Genomic DNA, 27,680 nt, shown 5'->3' with positions numbered 1-27,680 from the left:
TTCCAAGAGAAGTGGTGCAGGCTCCTACCCTGGGGGTGTTTAAGAGGAGGTTAGATGAACACCTTGCTGGGGTCGTTTGACCCCAGTAGTCTTTCCTGCCATGGCAGGGGCTCGGACTAGATGATTTGCTCAGGTCCCTTCTGACCCTAGAAACTATGAAACTGAATGTGGAAAAGCTCGACAGCGCCTAGAGCAGAGCCACGTGAATGATTAGAGGACAAGAGAGAAGGCCTTCTGAGGAGAGGCTGAGAGACATGGGACTCTTCAGCCTGGAGAAGCATAGGCTCAGGGGTGACTTGGTGGCAGCCTATAAGTATATAAGGGGTGTGCACTGGGAACTGGGAGAACATCTGTTCACTGGGGCAACCCATGGGAAGACTAGGTCCAATGATCACAAACTCTTTGAAGACCATTTTAGGCTGGATGGAAGGAAAAACTTTTTCAGTGTCCGAGTCCGCAGGGCCTGGAAGAGACTCCCTCCAGAGATGGTGCAGGTACTAACTCTGGATTCCTTTAAGAAACAGGATGCCTATCTTACTGGGATCATTTGACCCCTGCTGACTGCCTGCCCTTTGGTCAGGGGGCAGGACCCAATGATCTTGCAAGGTCCCTTCCAGCCCTAATGTCTATGAAATCTATAATCAAATTCAGTATCCTTGCAGGAAAGCATAAGCCAAAAAATCCACCATAACAATATTTAACTTTACACTAAAATGAGGCAGGTAGTTAGAAGTAAAATAAAGGTGCAGGAATACGGCAAAGTGCCTATAGGAATCATATAAACTTAGAAGCAAATCAGTCTGATATTGTATCGGTACTGATATAAAGAAAATTGGCTGTATCAGAAATCAGCCCAATGTGGCTAATAATTTGGCTGGTAAATGCCTGTGTGTGTGCGCAGCCTCAGCACAGCACTCAGACAGCAAGGAGCACAACCCAGCAGCATACTGCTGCGTGGAGCTTGTAGGTCTGTTGTGGGAGGGAAGGGGCATGGGAGCAGTGCACATCAACACCCCCCTGCAGTGAGGGAAGGGGCAGGGGCAGGCACTGCCCAGCTGGGGGGTTGGAGGGGGAGGTGTGAGACAGAGATGCAATTTGGGGGGAGGGGTGGGGCTGGGCAAGCGGCTCCCAGCACTGTACGCAACCCAGGAGGGCATGGGGGCAGTGTGTAACCCCAAATCTGCATGGGGTGGGGTGGGCAGGCTGCAGCTGCAGACTGGAGCTGGGGCTGCACCGGACTCTTCTGGGCAGGGGCTGGGCTCAGGGCAGGCAGCAACAGCACTGGGAGGAGAGCTATGGAGGTGGCTGTAGCCACCTCACATTTTGCCATATTCCTGTTTCCAGCGCTGCTGCCACCATCTGCCCAATGCAGCCCCGGCTCTTTCCGGCGCATGGGTGGAGACGGAGCGTTGAGCTGGGGCTACGCCTGGTGAGCAGCAGCAGTGCTGGGAGTGGGGATACAGCAACATTTGGAGTGGCTGCAGCCCACTCCATAGCCCCCCTCCCAGCACCGCCACCGCCCACCCAAAGTCCAACCCTCACTGAGAAAGGTACAGCCCTGGCTCCAGCCCACCCACCCTGCTCCGCACTTATCCAGGGGCACGTGCCCTGCCCCACTCTGATGGTCTCCTGGGGTGCATGCAGTGGCAGAAGCCGTGTTCCCTCCCCTGATGGTCCGCGGCTCCATCCTGCACCCTGCCCCACCCTGGCTGGGCAGCGCCTACCCCTGTCCCTGCCTCTGCCCCTGCCACCTCCCTCACCATGGGGGCATTTGATCTGCACTCCACCCTACACCCCTGCCCTCCCCCTCCTCTTCCACCACAACAGAATTACCAGCTGCATGCAGCCATATTGGACATTAGATAGGTATCAGCTGATATGCCTCCTTAAAAATCAGCTATCAGTATTGGCCCCCAAAATCTCTATCAGTGCACCCCTAATATAAACTGTTTGACTCTCAGCCTCTCATATGGTGTTTTCAATGTGTACTGCAAATCAGAAAAATATCTGGTATGAACTGACTGCCCAGAGGAGTTTTCCACCTATTGATTCCTTTGTGAAATCCTATGAAATATGAACTTTCATTTCTATGCAGGAAAACTTTTACAATCTTTTCTCCAATGCCTGATAAAAGTTTGCAATTAATTTTTTTTTTTTTTTGCAAGAATCTTGTTAGTCTAATAAAATATATCATCTCTACTACAAATCCTGATTGCCTTTTCCTCTAGACCAGGCTTGTCCAACATATGGCCCACAAGCCGCCATGCAGCCCACCAAGCCATTTTCTGTGGCCAACAGTACTGCAATGGGAAATGAAAGTAAACCCTGTTTACTTTCATTCCCACCCCTTGTCCCTCCCCCAGCCCCTCAGCAGCTTCCTAATGGCTGCTGAAGGGCTGGGGAAGGGACAAGGTTCCCACATGCACCATGTCAGCTTGACGTTGCCGATGCAGTGCGTGTGGGAAGAGGAGTAGCCATATGCCTCTCAGGACAGGATGAGCCCAGCCGGAGCAACAGGGGCTCAGCTGTACTTTCCCCCTACCTGCACCAGTCAGTCCCGAGCGGCACACGGCTCCGCCGCCGGATCTGCTGGCTGGTGACGACCCGGGCAGGTCTGTCCCATCCAGAGCAGCAGACAGCTGAAGCCAGCTTCCCATGTGCTGCTGGGGACAGGAGGAGCCCGGCTGGGTTGGCACCAGCCAGCAAAAGCAGCACTGGAGCCATGCGCCACTTGGGACTGACCGGTGCAGGCAGGAGGAAAATGCAGCTGATCCCCTGCCACTCCAGCCAGGCTCATCCTATCCCGAGTGGCACATAGCTCTGCCGCCGCTTCTGCTGACTGGTGCATACCCAGCCGGGCTCCTCCTGTTCCCAGCAGCTCGTGGGAACTAAGCTTCAGCGGCGTGCTGCTCTGGATGGGACAGACCTGCCCAGGTCAGCACCAGCCAGCAGAAGCAGCGGTGGAGCCATGTGCTGCTCCGGATGGGACGAGCCAGGCCAGAGCAGCAGGGGCTGAGCTGCGTTTTCCCCCTACCTGCGCCGGTCGGCTCCACCACTGCTTCTGCTGGCCAGTGCCGACCCGGCCGGGCTCATCCCATCCCCAGCAGATTGTGGGAACTCAGCTTCAGCCGTATGCTGCTCCGGATGGGACGGACCCAACCGGGTCAGCACCGGCCAGGAGAAGTGGCATGCAGCTGAAGCTGGCTTCCCACATGCTACTGGGAATGAGAGGAGCCCAGCCAGGTCTGCACTGGCCAGCAGATTGGTATAACTTGGCAAGCCTATGGCTGGGAGGGGTCAGGCTCCCTAGATCTGAGACCTGATGTAGGCTATGGCACAGAGACTCACTCTGGAACAACGTGCTAATAAACTTGTGTCTGTACCTGCCAGGAACCTAAGTAGCAGGTGGTTGATACCTGGTAACCTCATGTGAGTAAAGACTGCTTATTGCTTTCTGTGTGGCCTTCAAAATGTTTTTATCCCACTAAAATATGTCATACTTTGTGAGAGTCATTGCCTCTGTATGAGAAAGCAGAATCACAGCCACTGAATTACATTCATGCCCCATGGGAATAATCACAATTCAGCAAAATGGGCAGGAAGGAAAAGCCAGAGTTCTAAGTGTGCACCCTAAAAGTGGCCATGAAAGAGTCAGAAGCACAACCTGAGAACCAGGAGAGCTATCCGGTGACGGCAGTCCAGTAGGCACGATGGGAATCCTCTAATGAGATTTAGGAAAGCAAGAGGACATGAGAGCAACGTGTAGGCAGAGACAGTGCAGGGCCTTGGAGACATGTTAATAAGTGAGGACAACTGTGTTCCCACTCTAGTCAGTGACTAATTGTGGGTACATCTTCGCTAGCTTCAAGCCACTAAACCTGCTGCCAAAAAATAAGCCCTTCCTACTACCCACTTACACTTTACCTGCTCTGAACTGGAAATGAGGCAGTGAGGGCCCTCCTAGGGTGGTCAAAGGACAGTAGAAGCAGATCACACATAGAGAGTGAGAGATGTTCCCAGACTGTCCTCACCACCACATTTCTTCTGAAAAGCAGGGATATTCTGATGTTCATTTAATGTTTGTAAAATGCTTGGAGAGCCCCGCATAGATGCACTACATAGAAATGCAAAATATATTTTGACTTAGTTGGTTGGCATCTTGGGCTGAGATTTTCAAAGCTGAGTCAAAAGGCCAACTTCCATTAAAATTAATGGGATTTAGAGGGCTCCAAATCTTTTATGACAACTTTGTAACATGCCTATTTACCCCTTTTTGCAAATCTCAGCCATAGTTTGGAAACTCAGCCAAAGAACATAAGAGCTTCTGAACATAAGAGTATAAAAAGTGCCACGTTTGATCAGCCCCGTGGTCCATCTAGCTCAGTATCCTGTCCCGAACAGTGGCAGAGGTAGATGCTGTAGAGGGAGAGTTTTGAACTGGTTAGACCCATTTCATTGTCACTTCGTGCAGCTTCATTAGTATCAAAGGTCATGCAACACCACTTCCTGATGTGATACCACTTCCTGTGTGGTCTTTGAATATGGCGTGCTGGCCCACTGGGTGATAAAAAGTTCATGATCCCTAACCACATTCAAAAAAGGTTGGATACCCCTGCTCTAGACCAGTACAGCTACAACCTGGATACCTGACAGTTCTGCTAGCCCACTCCAAAGGTGATTAACCCTGGCCCATCACCCAGACTGGGCAACAGGTCTTTGAATTTCAGTCTCATCAGAAATGCTATGCCTCCAGCTGCTCCATTCTTGGAACCAGGGTCCTGTTGGCCCTGCATTTTGGCCTGTTAACAGCTGTAGAGGGGTCAGGCAGGGAGAGAAGGATTTCTCTGGTCATTGCAATGAGCAACTCAGGCTTTTGGGTTCAGAGCCAGTGCTTCCTCACCCCACTATCTGAAGTCTCTAGGCAGGCAGTGTAGAGCCCAAAGCGCTGGACTTCTGTGTTCCCAGCAAGGAGCACCATGTGGTAGAGTAGCTGCAGTTGCTTGAAAGTTTGTAGGTGCAATTCTGGTGTAGAACATGGCTCCAGTCCAGCTTGTATTGGGGTGGTAGTCCCTGTAGATGAGCTCCCTCATCACAAACGGGAGCAACAAGTGACCACAAGTGGCCACTGGGGATCTCAAATGGCTGTGCACTGTCTCTGGCATTGCCTGTGTGGCAGGGGTGGATTACAGGGGCCCATCCCTGCAGCTTATGTCGTGTTCTGTGGCTGTATGTGGCTCTTAGCTGTACTGAAGTGAGCCAGCTGTGGGCTGAGGCATAAGGGTATTTTCCTTCTCTGCCTAACACTCGTTAGTCATGGATTTTTGCTTGACTACAATTTTGTAACTTCTGCTCGTCCAGGGCATGCGTGTACAGAGCCATGTGGCTTTCTAACACTTGTGGTCTGACACGTAGAATACCATTCTCTGCAGGAAGGGGAGGGAGTTTGCAGTGAGGCCAAAAGAACATGAGAATGGTAACCAGCCTTTGTGTTTTTCCCTGTTCAGCTTTTCTGGGTCTGTGTGCTGCCCAGGATGGAGGCAACAAGGAGATGAATGTTTAATAGGTAAGCAACAGCATTCCTTCCTTGGACACTGCTTCTTCCTCCTTCCTCAGATCTGCTATGTGTTCCCTTCTTGAAGGGAATTCTGCTAGTACTATAGGCCTAGCATGGTGTGTTCAGAGTAGGAGAGCCCATATGCCCTCTTCCACCCTTCTTGGGGGTCTCTGTACACCTGAACTTAGCTCTGGTTTCAGGGAGTTCCTTTTGGAAATCCGCTAGCTTTCACTTTGTCAGAGCCAGCTCTTAGGGTGGGGCTGAGACTAGCAAAGAAACGGTAGATGTTTGCAGGGCCTGGCAAGCACCACAGGAGCAGGCACATCCTAATGTGCCTTCTCACTTGTTTAAAGCAGGATTGTAGCGAGATGGAGAGAGCCCATTCCATGCTGCGCTCCCTTTACAGAACTAGACACAGCTGATATCCTGCCAGCTGCCACCATGAGACCGTAAATGCAGGCTTCAGTTTCAAAATAGCATTCTGCTCTCCTTGAGAGGTAGTCCCTAACATTAGCCCTGGGGCTTCCTACAGTATACACAGATTTGGGGTTTCCATACCATTTTTGTTGACAGCTGCTAAAAGCTTCTAAATCAAAGGCAAGTGATCTCTTGTTGGTCATGGTGGCTTTTTTGTTCTATTTTGTTTTTGTTTTTTTAAATGATAGGAAGGAAGCCCATGGCATGAATAATTTTGTTATATTCTTCATTTTACATCTTTGTCACATCCTGAGGCCCTCACTGGTCCTTGACAAGAGGCTGAAACCCAGCTTCTTGCCAAACCCAGTCTCTGTACAGGGTCTGGAAGACACTTCCAGGCAGTTGTGTAACTGAGGCAGCGGCAACTGGAGCAGCAGCCCTGGGCACCACCTTTATGGAGGGGCATAAAAGCAGCTGTTGCTGCAGCAGTAGCTGATTGTGTTGTCAAAGGATCTAGCACTGCTTCGGCCGCTATTCAGCTGCCCTGAGCATAGAGCTGCATTACTAAACCTCTCCTTCCAGGTACGCAAAAAAACTCCTGTGACACTGGACAATAACTATCCAGTAGATTGGTGGGTTTCCAAAGTGAAGCACCCAGCTACCTGGGAGAGACAAAATAGGTAATGAAATAGGTAATGACAGCCTCATCTCTGATATGCAGGGAGGGGCATAGAGATGAAGAAAAGGAGTGTTTTTATGCATGGTACATGTTGAGTTCCAGTAAATGTTGATATAGGTCCAAGTCCTTGTGTTGGGCCTAAATGTGCCTGCACTGAGCAAAAGAGGCAAAGGTTGGGAACTTGGGCTCTCACCATTTGTATATCCCCATTGAGGAGGCTTTCTGGCTGGTTACACCCCAGCGTAAGGCCCGGCTGAAGCTAACTAAGTCAGCTTAGACAGAGGCAGCTCTCGGGAGTAGTGCTCTTGCCATGGCTGCCTCAGGGCAGAATCATCAGACAGCTACACTTTTCATTGCCAAGAGTTAAAGATCCAGAGTAAATGTCCCCTGAGGGCTGAAGCTTGGCAATGGGCAGCTCTGGATTAGACTGTTTTGTTGAATTTAATAATGAAAGAGCGACGAGCTTTGTAAGTCCTTGGAACCTGAAATCCCAGAACATTCCTGTGAGACTTTCCAAAGCTATTTTTGGATTCCTGTAAAACTTCCTGCAGTTTCAGTTGGCCCATAGTATCCCTCACTTCCTGTTGTGTAGTATTTCTCAGCTGTACTCTGCAGCTGCTGCAGTTTGCCCCAGAAAGAGCTGTGTTTTAGTGCTTGAGAAAAGGCTTTCTGCGTGTGCATGTTAAGGACATAGACTCCTTGATCACATGAGTCCAGGGAATTCCAAAGCTAAGGTTCCTGTTGAAAAGTTAATTTAGTTCTTTTGCTTCTCCTGTATATATAAAGGTAAAGAGAGTGTAACACACTAATACCGTAAAGTTTTCATTAACACGAATAACAGCATTTTGCATGGATTTAATGCCTGCATCTGATTCTCTCAAAAGGTTTCACAAAGCTGGAAGAAAAACTATCCTCTCAGTTTCTCCATTTGTATGTAGGGAGAAATGACTGGCCCAGGGAAGGTAACAGTCAGGAAAAAGTCTAAGTCTCCCCAGCCTTATTCTCCTTCTGCCTACTACATCCACTGCTCCCTATCCATCTAACCTGTTTTATCTAATCTATCTATCTATTTTAGGGCTTTATGTAGTATCCATCACCATAGATCTAACAGCTTTCAGGTAAGGTGGACTGCACAGAGCCTTACTACTCTTCTCTTTCCCTTAGTTAAGGCAACTCTGCTTGGCAGACACATACATGTGTGTATTTGGGTTTCTATGTTGTTTTACCATACTTGTTTCTGTGCGAAGGCCTGGGAAAGAGGTGGGCCTTTCTGCCCTGCTCTGGGACCTCCATGAGTAGCATCCTCAGCTGTGAGCACTTTCCCTTCAGCTTTCATGGGTTTCATCTCTCCCAGAGCAGTGCAGCTACAGGACATAGGTGGAAATGTGCAGGGTGTTAAATCATTCTTGGCCCTGACACACCACCCTTGGCATGGAGAATGTCAGCATAGACTAACCCCTACTGCAGACTGCCCTCTTATTTTCTTTGAACCTCGGAGTCCTTGATCTTCCTACTAAAACCTCATTATTGGTGGCCAGAAGGCAGCCATCAGCACTGAAGCATGCTTCATGGATCCAGCCAGATTCCCACCTTATTTCCACCCTGAACTCTGGGTGCACATGAGAGTGGCTTCTAAAGAAAGGGATTGTGGAGCTGAGCAGCACCACCCTTCCTAGGCTGTAGGAGCTTTCCTCCAGAATGGGGAATGCTAAGAACGCTTACTTGCTCTGTGTATCAGCGTGCAACCTCTCTCTCCCTTTCACAGCTGTTTGTGAAGGGAACTTCACTTGCAAGGAGAATGAGGTGTGTGTGAGACCCAATGAATGTCGTTGTCGCCATGGATACTTTGGAGCCAACTGTGACACGAGTAAGTATCCAGCAAAGTTTCATTGTAGCAGCTCTTAATTTTCTTTGTTTGGCTTCCCTAGTACTTGTCCTAGCACTCTGGGGGCCATCCCAGGTAAAGTAACTAATAAAATATGGAGGTGTCTGCTTGGAACAATAAGCTTCTCTGTCCCCCTGTACATATCCTTGGGATGCAACAAAAAAGCTGACATGTTAGCTGATGCTCCTTGTAGGGATTGGGGGATTCTTTCTTCAATTATTAGTTGCTATAGTCCTGAAGGGAAATACCCAACTGTTCTTAGGCAATGCTAGGGGCCAAACCATTGCGTTTTTTATTGTTACTAGAAACGTGTCACTAAATCATGGCCCTTTGCTGCAGCAGAACCACATGTGGGTGAAAGCAGGCTGCTCCCAAGTTAGGCTGCTTACTTCAGTGACACCCAGAGCCTTTCTTATTCCTCCTTAACTCTATTATCTCTGTGCAGCCAGTGCTGCTTAGTGGAAAGTGAGCTGAGATCTGCTCTGGCTCAGACATCATCACTAGACTTGTTCACTGTGTTCCAGCTGCAGGGATCAGTTCTGCCCTCATTTACATCTGTGCCACCAAAACGCAGCAACAAAATGAGACATGCTAATGATGTTGTCTATGCTTTTCTTGGCTCTCGTATCCCAGGATAACATGTTACTGGCTCAGAAAACCTACCTTGTTGAATGGAACAAACTCAATCTGGGCTTGTAGAGGATCTCTGGACACAGCACCACACAGCACTGTTTACAGAGATTCGGACAGTGCACTGCACCTCCCTGCATGACAAGTTGCTTACTGCAGGGGTTATTCCTCACTCTGTGTGCGAGGGGAGAGGATTATGTGGGGTCAGAACCATGGGCCAGGTGGAAGCTTTCATTTGTTTTTTCCCCAGCCTGTGCCAGCTTTCTCCTGAAGACAGGTCCTATGGCTAAGCTCCAGGCAGGGGGCCACAGGGACCTGGCTCCTGCCTTATCATGGCAGAATAGGTTTCCCTGTCCCTAGAGAGCTTGAGAACAGACTCCATCATTAGGATGGGTGTGTTCAATTTACCAGTGATTCCTGCTGTTATAAAGCTCATCCTACCTGCTGCATTAGTTAGAGTGTGGAAATGAACATTTCAAGGCGCAGAAATTACGCAACTCACAGACAGTTCTGCAAGTTCTGTCTCTCACCCCATTCTCATTAAGAAACTGGGGGGCTGTGGTGTAGACACCCACACAGTCAATTGGGTTGCCAACTGGCTGGAGGGCTGCACCCAGAGCGTGGTAGTGGATGGGTCACTTTCGACCTGGAGGGATGTGGGCAGTGGGGTCCCCCAGGGCTCGGTCGTCGGGCTCGCACTGTTCAACATCTTCATCAGTGACTTGGATGAGGAGGTAAAAAGCACCTTCTTCAGATTTGCTGATGACCCTAAGATCTGGGGGGACGTGAGCACACTGGAAGGATGCAACAGGCTACAATCAGACCTAGACAGGTTACAAGGGTGGGCGGACGAGAATAGGATGGGATTCAACACAGACAAGTGCAAGGTGATGCACCTGGGGAGGAACAACCGGCACCATACCTACAGGTTGGGGAACTCCCCTCTTGTCAGCACGGAGGGAGAAAAGGATCTTGGGGTCATCATTGACTCCAAGATGAACATGGGCCGGCAGTGTGGAGAGGCAGTTAGGAAGGCCAACCGCACCTTGTCATGCATCCACAGATGCATCTCGAGCAGGTCCAGGGAGGTGATCCTCCCCCTCTATGCAGCACTGGTCAGGCCGCAGCTGGAGTACTGCATCCAGTTCTGGGCACCACACTTCAAGAGGGATGTCGACAGCATGGAGAGGGTCCAGAGGAGGCCACTCGCATGATCAGGGGACAGCAGGGCAGGCCCTGCGAGGAGAGGCTATGGGACCTGAACCTGTTCAGCCTCCAAAAGAGAAGGCTGAGGGGGGATCTAGTGGCCTGTTATAAACTAGTCAGGGGGGATTGGCAGGCATTGGGGGAGTCACTGTTCCCCCGAGCACCACCAGGAGTGACCAGGAATAATGGTCACAAGCTGGCAGACGGCAGGTTTAGGTTAGACATCAGGAGGCGCTACTTCACGGTCAGGGCAGCTAGGCTCTGGAACCAGCTTCCAAGAGAAGTGGTGCAGGCTCCTACCCTGGGGGTGTTTAAGAGGAGGTTGTATGAACATCTTGCTGGGGTCGTTTGACCACCAGTACTCTTTCCTGCCATGGCAGGGGCTCGGACTAGACGATCTGCTCAGGTCCCTTCTGACCCTAGAAACTATGAAACTATGAAACTAAGTGGTTCACCTACATTGTGACTAAATTTATTTTGTAATAGGTAGAGTCTGGATTAAATGGCAATTTTGCATTTTTCATGAAAATAACAAAATTAAGTCATTTTCATGAAAAATGTGATTTGCAATGAAATGCATGATATGGCCACTTGCTAGGGAGTTCCCCAGCAAGCGGCCATATCATGGCATTTTGTTGCAACAAGATGGAGCCATGGGGGTGCCTGCACTGCTGTGGAGCCCCCAGTCCCTGCCCCAGCCAGTGGCAGCAGCAGCAGTGCATGACCAGGCAGGTCCAGGCAGGCAGTAGGAGGAAGTACTCAGCGCTGCCCAGCTGGGATCCTTCATGTGGAGCAGTGTGGAGCTGATGGCAGGGGCAGCAGTGTGTGAGGCTGAGGGGCAGCAGCCCCTCACTTTCAAGCGATGTCACTCACACTCCACCCCCCCACCTCACAGCCCTTTGTCTGTGGACTGTGATGCTATGATGCCATAATGCTGGGTAAGTTTGGCCAGGCTGGGGTCTGCCAGGTGCCAGGCACTCTGTTAAGTGAATCATCCCCCACTCCCCCTACTCCGGCAGCAGGTCCCCACCCCATTCTTCCAGCAGATGGGCTCCAGGCCCCAAGGGGAGATTTGCAGCATCCTGCTTAGAGGCTTTATCCTCCCCACCTCCCTGCTGGACACTCCTGATCCTTTCCCCCCAGCCTGCCACTGGGGGCCAGGCTTAGCCAATAGGATGGCCCTAAACCTGCCCCCTCAGCCAATCAGCAAGGGACAGGGGCACTACAACCTGGAAGCAAAAATGGTGGCCCATGCCACGGTCAGGCCATGATACTAGTGATCTGGGCCCGTGATTGAAAACAGGCCTTAGCAATAGGAGATATTGCTAAATAGGAAAGCTAGGAGAGGAGGGGACTGAGAGGCCCTTTATACCTTTAGGTGAAAGGTCCCACAGCTTAGCCAGGTGACCCTTTGAATTTCTGCTCCTATGAATTTCTGCTAAGTCTGGTCCCTTTCCTTTGAAGGATCCAAGCCTATGGCATACCAGGGATCCTTTACGGGTCCCTACTGAAAAGTGTCCTGTGTGCTTCCTGTGTGGAAGATGACATTTTTTTAGGGCAGAGACCATTAGAGAAGCTGATTCAGCTTCTGTCTTGTCATTTTGTTGGTATCATCATGTCAGGGGAAAAATAGCAGAAGCTGTCACATAGACAGATGCTCTTGTTATGGGCTGACCATCCTACAAGTTCTTTTGCAATACTCTTGAGTGCATAACCAAGGTTACAGATCTGTTTAGTGAAGATGAATGAGTGTCCTCCTGATTGTGGCTCCTTTAAATGTGATAGAATTTCCTCCTGGCCCCATATGGCAATCAGCAAAGCCCAGAAGCATGGGAAAGACCCATAGTAGAACATAGGCATAGCTATGTATAGATCAGCCTGGAGCAATGCCTGTACAACCTCTTCTTGAATACCTCTAGTGATGGACAGTCCACAACTTCCCTAGGTAGTCCATTCCACTGCCTCACTTCTAACCGCACCTTGTCATGCATCAACAGATGTATCACAAGCAGGTCCAAGGGGGTGATCCTCCCCCACTATATGACATTGCTCAGGCGACAGTTGAAAGACTGCATCCAATTCTGGGCGCTGCACTTCAGGAGGGATGTGGACCACATTGAGAGGGTCCAGAGGAGGGCTACCCGCATGATCAGGGGGCAGCAGGGCAGGCCCTACAAGGAGAGGCTACGAGACCTGAACCTATTCAGCCTCCACAAGAGAAGGCTGAGAGGGGATCTGGTGGCCATCTATAAAATGGCCAAGGGAGACCAGCAGGCAATGGGAGAGTCCCTGTTCCCCCAAGCACTACTGGGAGTAACAAGGAATAAAGGCCATAAGTTGACTGAGAGTAGATTCAGGCTAGATATCAGGAGGCAGTACTTCATAGTCAGGGCGGCTAGGATCTGGAACCAACTTCCAAGGGAAGTGGTGCTCCCTTCTACCCTGGGGGTCTTCAAAAGGAGGCTAGATAGACACCTGCCAGGGTCATTTGACCCCAGCATCCTTTCCTGCCTGTGGCAAGGGGTTGGACTTGATGATTTGTTCAGGTCCCTTCCAACCCTACCTACTATGAAATTATGGAAACTCTCCTAATAGTGAAGTTTTTTCCTGATATCCAGTCTAAACTTATTTTGTGCCACTTCAAGCCATTGGTACTTGTCCCTGGAGCAAGAGGGGAAAGGTGTTTTTCCTTACCTTGATGTGAAATGTCCAACTATATATTTGGGGGGAATGTTTGTTTTGCAGAATGTCCCCGCCAGTTCTGGGGTCCTGATTGTAAGGAAATGTGCAACTGTTACCCCAATGGCCAATGTGAGGATGTCACAGGCCAGTGCACGTGCAATCCCAACCGCTGGGGCCTCAAGTGTGAGAACATTTGCCTCTGTAAGCATGGCAAGTGTGACCAGAAGACAGGCAAGTGCACCTGTGAGCCCAATTGGTGGGGTCTCCAGTGTTCCAGCTCCTGCTACTGCAGCCACAATTCCCAGTGTGACCAGCAGACAGGAAACTGCATCTGTCAGCCAGGCTGGTGGGGTCGTGGCTGTAACAACCAGTGCTCTTGCAACAACTCACCATGTGAGCAGTTCACCGGGCGCTGCCAGTGCCGTGACCAAACTTTTGGCCCTCGATGTGATCGCTACTGCCAGTGCTATAAGGGAAAGTGTAACCAGGTGGATGGAACGTGTACCTGTGAGCCAGGATACCGGGGCAAATACTGCCGGGAACCCTGCCCAGCTGGCTTCTATGGACAAGGCTGCAGGAGACGGTAAGGAAAAAATGATACATTGGTTTTGCTCCCTGATCCAGAGCTTTGATGGAAGTCCTTTTTTTTGCATGTGCTTTACGTTCAAACAATTTGGTCCAGTAACTAAGTCCTGCTTACTTTTAAAGAAGGATGGGGTAGTCAGCCTGAGGGCCAGCAAGGATATTTAGGCCATTTGGGGCAAACTGAAGGCTTCTTCTTGCCTATCCCAAGCCACATGGGCTGCACCTCCCTTAGTTATTGTGTTATTTGCTGTACGCATGTATATGAAGCCCAGAAGGAAAGACTAATAATGGACAGGCTGATTCCTAGAAGAATAGGAGAGACTACTAAACACAAGGGATATGATAGACTTTCTGTGTCGTGTTGGGGTTAATTATGAAACACTGTAGAGCAGGGGTAGGCAACATTTTTGGGCAACGTGCCCAAAACACCTCGACTTGTAAGATGTTGGTGTGCCAAGGGCAGATAGCATGGGAACCACCAGGGGTCCAATCCTTGTTGTGGCAGTGCAGACCTTGCCCCTTCCCCCACCCTTCGCCCAGAAGCATGAGTGCCAAGCAAAATGCCTTCGCATGCCACACTCTGACACCTGTGCAGGGCATTGCCTAACCCTGCAGTAGAGCAGTGGTTATCAACTGGCCCATCACAATTGACCGGTAGATCCCAAAGCCTGTTCAAGTCAAGCCTGGGCTGAGGTGCATGTGCCTCTGCCAGACCAGCAGGCCAGTCAGAGAGAAGGAGTGGAGGCTTAAGGGGCATGTGCAGTGGGGCTTGGAGCCACCTCCACTGCGCACAGAAGGGGGTGGGGAGTGGATGGGGAGATGCATGCTGGCAGCTGCAGCTCTGAGGTAGGTAGTGGAGTTGGATCGGGGCAGGGCCTGCACAGCTGGCATGGGGAGGGTGAGCACACAGCCTGGGAGGGCATGGCGGGCCTGTGCCACTGGATCTGTCCATGGGGTGGGTTAGGACAGGCTGCAGGCTGCTCCTGCCAGGCTACTCCTGGAGGGGCTGTGCTCAGGTCAGGTGGCAGCGGTGCTGTGTGCAAGGCCATGGAAGGGGGCCGTAGCACCCCCAACCCCCGCTCCCAGCATTGCAGCTGCCTACCCCAACCATAGCCTGAACCAGGCCCAGCAGGAACAGCCCAGTACAGCCTTCCCTTCCCCCTGCCCCTTCCTCCCCCTTTCCCCCCAAGGACATGGGGGCCAAGGCTGGCAGGTGTAGGGGAGGGCAGACTGTAACTGCAGACTGGGAGGCTGCGCTGAGCTGTTCCTGCCACACCTGGCCCACACTTGGGGTGGGTGGCTGTGGCATTGGGAGTGGGAGTTGGGGGCTACAGCTGCCCGCCGTGACCCCACTTGCAGCACTGCCACCACCACCTGGCCTGAGCACAGCCTGGTTGGGAACAGCCCAGTGCTGCCCAGCCCATCCTGTCCCATGGGCAGATCCGGGGAAGGAGTGCAACTAGGGCTGGGGCCTCGATCTGCCCTGCTTTGCCCACTCCCCCATCCCTTTCCCCTCCCTGCTCGCATCCCCACAGACTTGCCTCCTGGGTGGGGCGGAGGAGTATGGATCTTGGAGTCCTTTTAAATTCCAAAAGTGATCTCTGACCTAAAAAGTTTGGAGACCATTGCTGTAGAGGAAGGAAGCACTAGAGGAAAGTTTGGCTTTAGGGTTTTGTGCACAAGAGAGCTTGTGAGCCAAGAAGTTTGTAGTGTAAATGGTCATTGGGTTTGAGTTACAGTGAGTCTAGGAGTGGCCCTAAGTAAGTGTACTGACATACCTGACACTTGTGTGGGTGTGTCCAGAGCATTGGAAGGTCACCTGCTAATGTGCTGTGATGTTCTCCATGTTGACACTTACAGCTGTGGACAGTGCAAGGGGCTGCAGCCTTGCACAATTGCTGATGGCCGCTGCTTGACATGTGAAGCTGGTTGGAATGGCACCAAATGCGATCAGGCCTGTTCACCAGGGTTCTATGGAGAGGGCTGTGGGAAAATCTGCCCTCCATGCAAAGATGGCCACACCTGCAACCACATCAATGGCAAGTGCTCGCACTGCAATCCTGGATGGATTGGAGATCGGTGAGTTGTGGCAGGAAGCTGTCCCTGAAACTTAGACCTGACCACGTGGTCCAATTTTAAATATTGGTATGAATGACCCAGGGGGTTTGTGTCTGTGCCCGGAGTAGATCTTTGATTTCTTTGATCCTCATCCATTGTCTTAAGCATTAGAAATGCTGCCTTCCTCTGAATACCAGTTAAACTGTCCATAAGGAATGGGTCTTCTCTCTCAAGGTATGGTTGAAAGTGTGGGTACTATCCTTAGGATTCTACCCAGTGGGTCCAAGTTATGTCCAGAGACACTGGCAAAGCTTTGCTGGAGGATCTGACCAGTCATAGCCTGATCTTGCTCTGGGCAAAGTCTGATTGTTGATTTTACGCGCCTACTTCTCACATGGGAGGAAGTGAAAAACTTTGCCATCAGCCCTTGAAAGCCACTAACCTTGGGTAAAATGAGTGGCCTTCTTTTTTTTAAGAGCTAGTGGGCCTGAGCAGTGATTAGTAAGTCCATCCAGGTAATTTCCAAACACAGTGAAATCAGTCAAGTTGAGAGGGGGTCTGCTGTCAGGAATACAATTGGTATGTGGATGGTTGGGGCTTGACCCTAGAGGGTCATAATCCAGGAGAAACAGGAGCAGACAAGGTCCAAACTAGAGTTTAGAGTCAGGGGATCAGGAAGAGGCAGGTCAGGAAAGAGGTCTGTAAGAAACCAAGATGTGGGTGATTACTGAGGTAAAGCCACAAGGTAGGGGATCAGGATCCAGCAGAGATCCAGACTGAAGTCACTGGCCAGTGTGTCCAGGGCAGGCAGCTGTAACTGTAAGGGACTGGGACATGGGCAATTACTGAGCTACAAGCCATGAGCTGGAGAGGTTAAAGCCTACCTGCTGCCCTGATTTCTGACAGCTGCAGGGAGCAGGTTATTTCTGTGACAGGCCCTAAAGCAGGGGGTGCTCCCAGGCAGATGGTCTATGGCAGGGTTGCCCAACTTCAGCACTGCTGGGGGTTGCTCATGGTATGGACCACACACTGTGGGTGTAGTTCCTTCAGGATCCCCACGCCCCTGCCATATGGGTTGTGCTGGTGGCAAGCAGGCCCTCTACCTCCCAGGTAGCACTGATTGCACATGTTCCCACTCCCCCAGGCCCTTCCCCACCATGTGCCAGTGGAAGGAAGGGGCTACAGGGGACCTACAGGCCACATGTTAACTGCTTGTAGGCCACAAGTTGGGCAGCCCTGGTCTATGGGAAAAATGGGAAAGAGCTGTGATTGTGAACACTCTGACAAGGACACCCTTAGCTGAGAGAGGCAGCCTAATTTAGTTGCTGGGTTTTGTTGCAAGGGATTTTGAAAACAGGGTCTGAACAGCTATAAGCATGGCATTTTCGACCTTCCTACATGAGGCAGCCAGCAGCCTACCCTCAACAAGCCAGTTTTTATCCAAGGCTGTATATGAACCTATAGGGCACAACATCCAAGAAAACAGAACTTTGCCCTTTGGAATGCATGCAGAAGAGGCTGTTGCTTCAAAACTGAGCAGAAAGTATTCCTGCTGTGAGCTTTTATTGGTCCTAGGATGTCTTCCCTCCTTCCCTGGAGCTGTCCAGCCTGTAGGGAAACAAAACTGACCAGAAGAAACAGATACTGACCCAAGGAGAGGAATTACAGTTCTTTCTTTCCCTGCAGCATGTAAGTTAATCACAAAGGATCAAATTCTCAGAACCTTGCTGAGATTTGGCTGGGATAATATAGTTGGAGCTGGTCCTGCTTTGAGCAGGAGGTTGGACTAGATAACCTCCTGAGGTCCTTCCAACTCTAATTTTCTATGATTCTATGATTGACTGTTCACAGAGCACTGGCATCCTCTGTCAGCATTTTCTCTCCTTTGGAGGCCTCTTCTGCCAGGTCACCCCCTCTCCCAGCCTGCTGTCATGGCAGGTCCAAACAGCTCCATTCATATGAAGAGGCTGGTGAGGCTGACCCTTTCCTTCCACTCTAGGATGCCAGCTCTGAAGTCACTGGAAGTGTAAGGAATGGTCCCCTCCCCTTAAGCCCTTAACAGGAGAATTGTAGCCCCTGGGAAGGGCTATATTTAATTGAATTCTTGTATGAGGTTCATCTTCCATCTCAGCAGGTAAAACCCTTGTGCCAACTCTGGCTGGGATCCTAGCTGGTTAAACCTGGCTATGTGCCTAGTCTGAGTAATTTCAGCTGTTGTGTGCTCCTAGAGGCATTTGCTGCTTGCCTTGGGCTTCAGCTCTCTGTCATCTGGATTTGATTAATCCTTTCCAGTCTCCAAATTCAGCCAGGCAAAGCACAGATCTCAAGGCCATGAGGACAGGGCACCTGCACAACCTCATTGCTCTCAGAACTCTGTCTAAGCAGGAGGGTAGTAGTGTGTCACCCTCCAGTTCTCAGCCAAATTTCAGGTTGTTTCACAAGAGAAGGCATCCTGGTAAGCCATGCTTAGAGTAGTCTGGATAGGGAATGAGGAGGGAGAATGCCTCAGGAAGGCCAGGTCTGGACAAATCCTGCTCAATCAAATGGAGGCAATGTAGAAAGGAAGGTGCTATAGACTTGGGTCTGTGCTGGATGGTTTTGAAGACTCCCTCACTCTGGAACTCATAAAGGCACCACTCAGACATAGCCCAGGTGTGACAGTACCAAACCAGCAACTGAGGTGGCTCTCAGTTCCCAGAGACCACAGCATCTATCAGAAAGCTGACCTAGTTTTTCTTACTAGATCTCAAAGGTCTTCATGGAATGATGGGCATAAATCCTTGCTGGGCTTTTGAAGTGACAAACCTGTGAGATGTGTATGAATCACTGCTTTTATGGGGACCCAAGGAAAGAGCCCACCTTGCCCTGAAAGACAGCATAATCTTTCCCTTTGTTTCCACATGTCCCTCAAACAGCCTGACTGCTCCTGAGGAGACATGGTTCAGAGCCCCAGAATGCCCTCCATAGTCAGCTGGCTCTGCATGGACAATGGGGTGCTTCTCACAGCTGAACTGGGCCCAGCTCCTTGCTGGAAGTGTGTAGGGTTCTCATCCCCACCCTTTTCCTGGGGATAGGGAGGAAATGATAGGAGATTTCCAAAGTTCCAGTCTGTTTATCTGGATGGTCCTGCCCTGCTTCAAGCTGTCTTATCTGCTCGCTCCCAGGAAGGGCTCTCCTCTTCCCTTCCCATTCTTGTAACTAGTTCCTGTTGGCTATTTCCTAGGTGTGAAACCAAGTGTCGCAATGGGACGTATGGTGAGAACTGTGCCTTTGTGTGCAGCGATTGCTTCAACGGCGAGTGCCACTTTGAAACGGGCAGATGCCTCTGCCGGGCAGGCTCCCACGGCACTTAGTAAGTGACACTTTGTGTCTCATGCTCTTTGGAGCTGAGGCTGGGGGCACCTGGGCTGAATAAACACATGAAGAGCTGGGCTCATGGTTAGGGTTATCTGTGATGTCCCAGGAGAGGAAAGTATGGGGAACCTGGAGGAATGTGACAATCTGCCCTGTTATCCTTTAGATCAAGGGCATCAAACTCAAATTGTTCTGTGGGCCATATTCCCTGCTTTGCATGTATATGTGGGCAACACCCGCTGTACTACAGTGGGCTCTGTCCATAGTGCAGCCACAGCTACCAGAAGTCCAATTTTTGCCATGGGTCTAAAAGCCATGGTAAGAAGCTCCGCCATCATGGTCAGAGCTGCTGCTCTGCGAGGAGTGTCAGCAGTCCCTATTGCAGCTGCCACTGCTTGCCCCCATCACCAAGTGTTTCTGGTGATTCCAATGGCCACTATCAACAGGAAACAGTAAATATGACAGTGGCTGCAGTAGGTGCCACACCAGTACCTCCCTTTGCAGGGAAGCTGACCAGGGGACACAAATGCCACCAGCGGGCAACTCCTGCTCTTCCATTCTGGTCCAGGGAAAAGATGGTGGCTATATGATGGTGGGCCCACCTCTGCAGGCCATATCTAGCCCATGGGCCATATGTTTCACACCCCTGCCTTAAATAACTGGCTTTGGAATTTGCAGAATATACTTAGAGTGTGTCCTTGTGTGCATGTGTGATTATTGTTCACTTCTGATGTATTTTGAGGGGAAGGAGGGCATACTGTGTCTCATATCAAACAAGTTCTCAGTGTATCACCACAAAGTTATCTTCCCTTCCAGTTTCTAGTGGCTTACACCACATGAATGAAAATATCCTGTGCCTGCTTCCCATTTTCAGGGTACTTTTCTATTGCAGTCAGAGCACTATAAATTTACTTCCATGAACTGACCTTTCCAAGCTGTAGCATATTTATCCAGACATTGAAACATGTTGTTAAACCAAAACCTGAATGTTGCCTAACTTCTTATAGTTATGTTGGTTTCCCCTATCAGATCCTGTAGTAGAGTAACTATGATGAAAGGGATTAATTGGTAAAACAATTATCTTGTCTTCCCTGCAACCTGTAATGCCTGTGGTAGCAGGGGACTGGACTTAAATGAACCAGTCATATATTCTCATTGCCATTCCAAAGATAGCTTGTTATTATACATTCATTATCACTCTTAATTCACATCACGATATTTTTATGCATAATATATAACACTGGAAAGCTAAATCTGTACACCAGTCACTTTTATCCACAGAGGGTGGGAATTCCTGTGATCATTCAAACATCCAAAAAAGAAATCACAGAGGTAAAACCAAGCCAAAGTATCTGAAGTCTTTGTGAAAAGGAATTCTAAGGTACATATTTTGACAGTCATGTCATATTTATCTCTCAAACTTAAATAAGTGGTTCCTGGTTAAAATGGAAAGACTGTAGTTCTGAGAGTCAGATACAAGAAATCAAGGTTTTAATTCTGTTCTTTGATTGCTTTGCTTTCTGTAGATTCTCTTATTGAGGGGTCTGCTTTTGATCAGAGTCCTGGTAGTTGGTATAAATCACGATGCACTTTTGCTAATTGGATGCATACATACTAGAGCTATTTGGGAATTTTTCAATAAAGCAGTTTTTAATTAAAAATGTCAGTTCAACCAAACTAAAACTTTTTCACAATAATGTACTAATTTAGGCAACATTTTCTTTGGTCCCAGATGGTATTGCTGGTCAAAATGAGAGAGACATTCTAAAACAGCAAATAACTTTGTGGTAAGGGCACTCAGTCTGGGATTCCTGATGTGGAGCAGGGACATGAACGTGGATCGCCCACCTCTCAGATGAGTGCTCTAAATTCCTAGTTAGGTGGATGTTGACAACAAAGAGCTGTCTTTCCCTCTCTCTTTCTGTTATTTGGTTGGTTGTTGTTTTTTTTCCTGGTCTTGCACCTACGGATCTTCTAGCTCTGGTAGTTCCTTCTCGCTTTCAATTTATGTCTTGTTGGGCCCATCTCTTTGGCCTGCCTGGGCATTTCCCACATTCTTATTTGGCTGGTTTTTGATGTGGCAGACTGCCTCCTTAAAAGCATCAACCCAGTGTCAGCAAACCCACTCCTGAGCCCCACCAGCAATATCTGCTGGAATTGTTCTAGAGTTATCAATGCCATGATTTTGGTGGCCAAGCGGGACTCCGGTTTCATCCACTGGGTGCACAAATCTTTGAGGTGCTGTGTAACTGCTAGGGGCTGAGAATCCAAATTAAATGCCTCTTTCCATAAATAGCGCTGGTGTTCCTCTCCAGTGAGCCCCACGTGGTCAAAGATGGCAACCTTGAGGTTGTCATACTCCTAGAATCATAGAAAGTTAAGGCTGAAAGTGACCAAGAGGTCATCTAGCTCAGCTCCCTGCTCAAAGCAGTATCATCCCCAACCATGAATGGCGCATGTCCCCGGCGGCCTGGGGGGGCACAACGGTGGTGGGAGCATGGAGGTGGTGGTAAAAGCACAATGGTGGTAAGCAGGGGAGCTCCTGCAGCCGCCACCTGCGCTATTGGCGGTGGCGGCCAGCAGGAACTATGGACCACCTGCAGACGCTGCTCGCGGTGGCAGGGTGGTGAGTGGTAACCACCCGCAAGCACAGTCGACACTGTTTTTTGCACCCTTTTAGCAGGGGTGCACCGCCATGCTCAGGGGGTGCGAATGCACCCATGTGCACCCCCTACACATCGCCCCTATCCCCAACTATATAATTCTAGCCAGGGCTGTTGAGCCAGGCCTTAAAAACCTCCAAGGATGGAGATTCTACCACCTCTCTAGGTAACCTGTTCCAGTGCTTCATCACCCTCCTAGTGAGAGAGTTTTTCCTAATATCCAACTTAAACTTTCCTTTCTGCAACTTGAAACCATTGATCCCTGTTCTGTCATCTGCCAGCACTGACAACAGCCTAGCTCCATCCTCTTTGGAACCACCCTTCAGGTAGTTAAAGACTGCTGTTGCTAAAAAATTTCCTCCCAGTCTTATCTTCTGCAACCTAAATAAGGCCAGTTCCCTCCGCCTCTCCTCATAAGTCATGTGCCACAGCCCCCTTCAGCATTTTTGTTGCCCTCCACTGGACTCGCTCCAACTTGTCTACATCCTTTCTGTGGTAGGTGGCCCAAAACTTCACACAATGCTCCAGATGTGGCTTCATCAGTTCAGAACAGAGTGGAATAATTACTTCCCTCAATCTGCCGGCAACACTCCTACTAATGCAACCCAGTATGCTGTTAGCCTTCTTGGCAACAAGGGCACATTTCTGACTCCTATCTGTCTTACTGTCCACTGTAGCCCCCAGGTCCTTCTCTACAGAGCTGCTGCATAGCCAGGCTGTAGCAGTGCATGGGATTCTTCTGTCCATTGGATATTGCCACTCATTGCCATTGCGGCTGCTGCTCACCCCTAGCACTTTGCTGCCACAGCTACTCAGCACCACTACAAGGAATTACTGAAGATGATTGACATGCTGCTCCTCTTCTGATTCTTTATACAAGCTTGGTCTTTTGTACCCTAACAAGTTCAGGTTATAAAATATTCAGCAAGTTCAAAGTATTCAGCTTTTTTAGGAACTAGTGGGCACGTATACACATTCATTAATGCACAGTGGTTACTGCACATTAATTTAGTACTTGTATAATCAAGTACTAAATGAACACACAGTAACTGGAGTTACTGCATAGTAGTGCCAGTGCACATCTTTTTAGTAACACTACTGCACAGTAGCCTAATAATACTGTGCAATACTGTATTAGCACCGTTTATGCTGTGATGTGCTACTGCACAGTTAGCATCTTGTGTAGACATGCCCAATGGGTAGTAGATCTCGCTCCAAAATCACTAGAGGGAAATATACCCAGCAGGCCTTCTACCCCAAGCCTTTTCTTTTGCTTTGTAAGGTCACTCCACTGCAGACCTCTGCAAGTACATGGTGGGTAACCTTTGCTCAACTTTCCCTTAAAGCATTTGAACACAAAGAATGGGTTTACTTGATCCTTTACATTTAAACATGTTTATCTCAATACACCTGAAAGAAGCACAAATAGTTCCTGACCCATCCTTCTTCAGCAATCCTTCACAGTCAAGGGTGATCATCTTCTATGATTGTCTCATCTGTGGATCCAAAGATGGCTGATGAGACCAATCCAAAATTGACAGACTGTTGCAACTTAGGCATGTGTTTCTGTATAGGGTGGGTAGCTCCAGATTATTGATTCAACCCATGGCACACTGTTTCTGGCACTCCCGCTTTTCTGTCTTCTTTTGTCATTATAAGGTTTCAAAGTACTGAAATCCTTGCAGCAGACACTTTCTCCATTTGGGGCAGTCCTGGGTGATAGTCTCCCGTGAGATGATATCAATGTTGCATTTTTTCAAGCTGGCTTCAAGGATGACCTCAAAGTGCTTTCTCTGCCCTTATCTTGAGTGTACACCTTAACTGAGCTGAGAGAATAAAACTTGCTTCAGAAGTCTGGAGGCAGACATCTGGATGATGTGCCTTGCCCAACAAAATTGATGTTGGATGATCACCTCAATGCTTGTGGTGTTTCCTTGTGAGACGACGCTAACATTGGTGCATCATCTTCCCAGTGGATTTGAAGACTCTTCTGCAGGCAATGTTGATGGTATTTCTCCAACAACTTGAGATGTCTCCTGTATGTTGTCCATGTCTCAGCTCTGTGCAGTAAGGTGGGGATCACAATTTCTTGGTAAACCATGAACTTGATTTCATATCTGATGTCACTATCTTTGAACACCCATTTCCTCAAGCATCCAAAGACTGCACTTGTACTTTTGAGGTGATGATGGATTTCTTCACTGAAGGGGGGAAGAGTCCTCAAAAGCCCCTATGGCTCACCAAAGGCATTCAGGAATGTCTGAAAGCTAAAAAGGAGACGTACACCCAGTGGAAGGGAGGGGCTATTACCAAGGAGGTTTATACCTCTGTTACTTGAGACTGTAGGGGGGCTGTTAGGAAGGCTAAGGCAGAGACAGAACTAAGACTAGTGACCAGCATCAAAGAGAACAAGAAGTCATTTTTTAAATATATGGGGAGTAAAAACAAGGCACAGGGTAACGTGCGTCCTCTGCAGGACACACTTGGCAATCTGGTGGTTGTACCAGATGAAAAAGCTGTCCTCTTTAACAAATTCTTTGCCTCCATTTTTCTGAGCAGGGACTGGGACATCCCCCCCACCAGGTTTCCAGATGGACTCAGGAGAGGCACCACCAGACCTAGGGTCAGGGAGGACCTAGTTGGGGAACTTCTGGTGGGGTTGGACGTGTTTAAATCAGCAGGTCCAGATGATCTCTACCCCAGGGTGCTGAGGGAATTGGTAGGGGTCATTGCGGGGCCCATAGCATGGCTTTACAAGCACCTGTGGTGCTCTGGCCAGGTGCCAGAGGACTGGAAAAGAGCCAATGTGGTCCCCATTTTCAAAAAAGGGAGGGAGGAGGACCCAGGTGACTGTAGGCCCGTTAGTCTTACCTCAGTCCTAAGGAAGCTCTTTGAGAAAATTATCCAGGAGAACGTCTGCAAGGGACCAGCAGGGGAGATTATGCTCAGGGGCAACCAACATGGGTTCATTAGGGGCAGGTCCTGTCGGACCAACCTAGTTGCCTTTTAGGATCAGGTCACAAAATACTTGGACACGGGTGTTGCGGTGGACGTAGTCTTTCTGGACTTTAGGAAGGCTTTTGACACCGTCTCTCACCCGATTCTCCTTAAAAAACTAGGCAACTGTGACATTAATGCCTACACAGTCAGATGGGTCATAAATTGGCAAGAGGGCCACACCTAGAGAGTGGTGGTGGACAGGTCATTTTCGACCTGGAGGGATGTGGGCAGTGGGGTCCCCGGAGGCTCAGTCCTCAGGCCCGTGCTGTTCTACATCTCTATCAGTGACTTGGACAAGGGGGTAAAAAGCACCTTGTTCAAATTCATGGACGACACTAAGATGTGGGGAGAGGTGGGCATGCTAGAAGAGAGGGACATGCTACAACTAGATCTGGACAGGTTACGGGGTGGGCAGATGAGAATAGGATGCAGGGTACTGCACCTAGGGAGAAAGAACCAGCATCATACCTATAAACTGGGTAACTCCCTTCTCATCTGCACAGAGGCAGAAAGCGGTCCTGGAATCATTATTGATTCCAAGACGAACATGGGCCACCAATGTGAGGATGCGGTCAGGAAGGCTAACCGCGCCTTGATGATCCACAGATGCATCATGAGCAGGTCCAAGGAGGTGATCCTCCCTCTCCATGTGACATTGGTCAGGCCACAGTTGGAGTATGTGTCCGGTTCTGGGTGCTGCACTTCAGGAGGGAGGTGGACAGCATTGAAGAGGGCCACTCACATGATCAGGGGGCAGCCGGGCAGGCCCTACGAGGAGACCCTACAGGACCTGAACCTGTTCAGCCTCCACAAGAGAAGGCTGAGAGGAGATCTGGTGGCTGTCTATAAACTTACCAGGGGGGACCAGTGGGGAACGGGAGAGCTCCTGTTCCCCCGAGCACTACCCAGAGTAACTAGGAATAACAGCCCCAAGTTGATTGAGATTAGGTTCAGGCTAGACATCAGGAGGCGCTACTTCACATTCCAGGCAGCTAGGATCTGGAACTAACTTCCAAGGGAAGTGGTACTCGCTCCTACCTTGGGGTCTTCAAAAGGAGGCTAGATAGTTACCTAGCCCGGGTCATTTGACCCCAGTACTCTTTCCTGCCATGGCAGGGGGTCGGACTTGATGATCTGCTTAGGTCCCTTCTGACCCTATCAACTATGAAACTATGGCAACCTTCTGCTAAAGATGGCTTCTGAGGTACAGGAAATATTCATCATTCTCCAGAGTCTCATTGTGAATCTGAATGACCAGAGCTGGGGACTGTTCATTAAAAGCTGGTTGATGGAGGACCTTAGGATTCTGACTGTTAAGCATCAATCCCATTTTCTTGTATGCCTTGTTAAAGTCATCAACAGTTGCCTGAAGGTTTGCTTTTGAGTGAGCTGCATCACCAGCCTACTGGAATTTGATGATTGAGGTTGGAGTGGTCTTGGTTTTGGCTTGAAGTCAGCTGAGATTAAACAGATTGCCATCTATTCAATAGTTTAGCTCCACTCTGACTGGAAGATTGTTGGTGGTCAGATGTAGCATTGTGGTAAGGAATATCCAGAAGAGTACTGGAGCGATGATGCAGTCTTACTTAACTCCTGACTGAACTCAAAGGGATCTGTGATAGATCCACTGCTAAGAATCACCACTTGCATGCTGTCATGGAACAGGAATAGGCCGGTGATGAATTTCGGTGGGCAGCCATACTTCAGAAGGATCCTCCATAGTGTTTCTTGGTTGAGAAAGTCAAAGGCTTTGATGCCATGTAGAAAGGTTTGTGTTCCCACCATTTTTACTGCAGCTGGTAAGCGGTGAAGATCATGTCAGCTGTTTCTCTGGACACCCTAAACCCATACTAAGATTCCAGGAGGAACTCTTCAGGAAGTGGAAGGAGATGATTCAGGAGGTTCTCAGAATAAACTTTCCTGTGGTGGACAGGAATTTTCACAGTTCTAATTGTCTGCTTTCTTGAAGATTGTCAAAATCTTAGTATCCCTGAGGTCACCTGGGATTTCCTCATCATTCCAAATCCTTAAGATGAGGGCATAGAGCTATGATATAAGCTTCTTTTCCCCCTGCTTGAAGATTTTGGCAGGGATTCCATCAGTTCCAGATGCCTTGTTGTTCTTCATTTGCTTGATGGATTTCCTCACCTCATCAAGGGTTGGAGGGATTCCGAGATCATCTCTGACTAGGTGTTGCAGGATGGAGCTGAGAACACCCTTGTTAACAACAGACTATCAATTGAGAAGGTCTTCAAAATGCTCCTTCAGTGTGCATTGATGGCTCCCCTTTACCAGGTCTCCTCCATCCTTAGATCTCAAGGGGGTTGGTCCCTGAGTGCTCGGCCATAGATGGGTTTGGTGGCACTGAAAAACATACGCATATCTCCTTCACCTTGTCTTTCCACCATCTTTTCTTCATATTACGGGTCCTCCTTTGGACCTCTGCCTTGGCTTGTTGGTGATTTAATTTCTTTTGCATGGAGTTGATGTAATTCTGGCAAGTACAAAAGGCCTTGTGCTTGTGGTCCCAACTCTTGGATCTTCTCATCATTCTCATCAAACCAGTTTTGATGTTTCCTGGTAGAGAATCCAAGTGTCTCTTTTACAGGGGCTGATGACAGTGAACTTGAAGGCACCCCAAGCACTGCTGACAACCATCCATCGATGTTGATTAGATTTGTCATTTTTTCATTGAGGCATTAGTGGAAGTGGTCTTGATTGATTGGGTCCATGAGTCCTTTGACGTTGATCTTCTGTCAAGATTGCTTCTGCTTCAGCCATCATTTGGGAGCCAGTTTAAGTGACATGATTGAGCTAATGAGTCAGTGATCAGCCTATCAATGATCAGCTCCTACCATAGCTTGGGTGATGCGGTCATCTTTGCTATCCCAGGCATGGACAATGACGTAGCTAGTCAAGTGCCAGTGCTTAGATTGCAGGTTTTGCCATGATGTCTTTTGCCTGCTT

General features: G+C 49.4%; 1 protein-coding gene across 1 annotated transcript in view; it reads left to right on the top strand.

The window, feature by feature from the left end:
• SCARF2 (scavenger receptor class F member 2) overlaps positions 1-27,680 on the top strand; it is a 179,215-nt gene that overhangs the window by 34,592 nt on the left and 116,943 nt on the right. Inside the window, exons 2-6 of the mRNA XM_090062358.1 lie at positions 5,505-5,563; positions 8,416-8,517; positions 13,117-13,636; positions 15,499-15,717; positions 18,920-19,048. Coding sequence (XP_089918484.1) covers positions 5,505-5,563; positions 8,416-8,517; positions 13,117-13,636; positions 15,499-15,717; positions 18,920-19,048 — 1,029 coding nt within the window. The remainder of the gene's footprint in view (positions 1-5,504; positions 5,564-8,415; positions 8,518-13,116; positions 13,637-15,498; positions 15,718-18,919; positions 19,049-27,680) is intronic.

This window comes from Crocodylus siamensis, chromosome 9 (genome assembly GCF_052110815.1).
Source record: "Crocodylus siamensis isolate JL-2025a chromosome 9, ASM5211081v1, whole genome shotgun sequence".
NCBI lineage: Eukaryota > Metazoa > Chordata > Crocodylia > Crocodylidae > Crocodylus > Crocodylus siamensis.
This window is presented reverse-complemented; position numbering and strand designations above follow the sequence as displayed.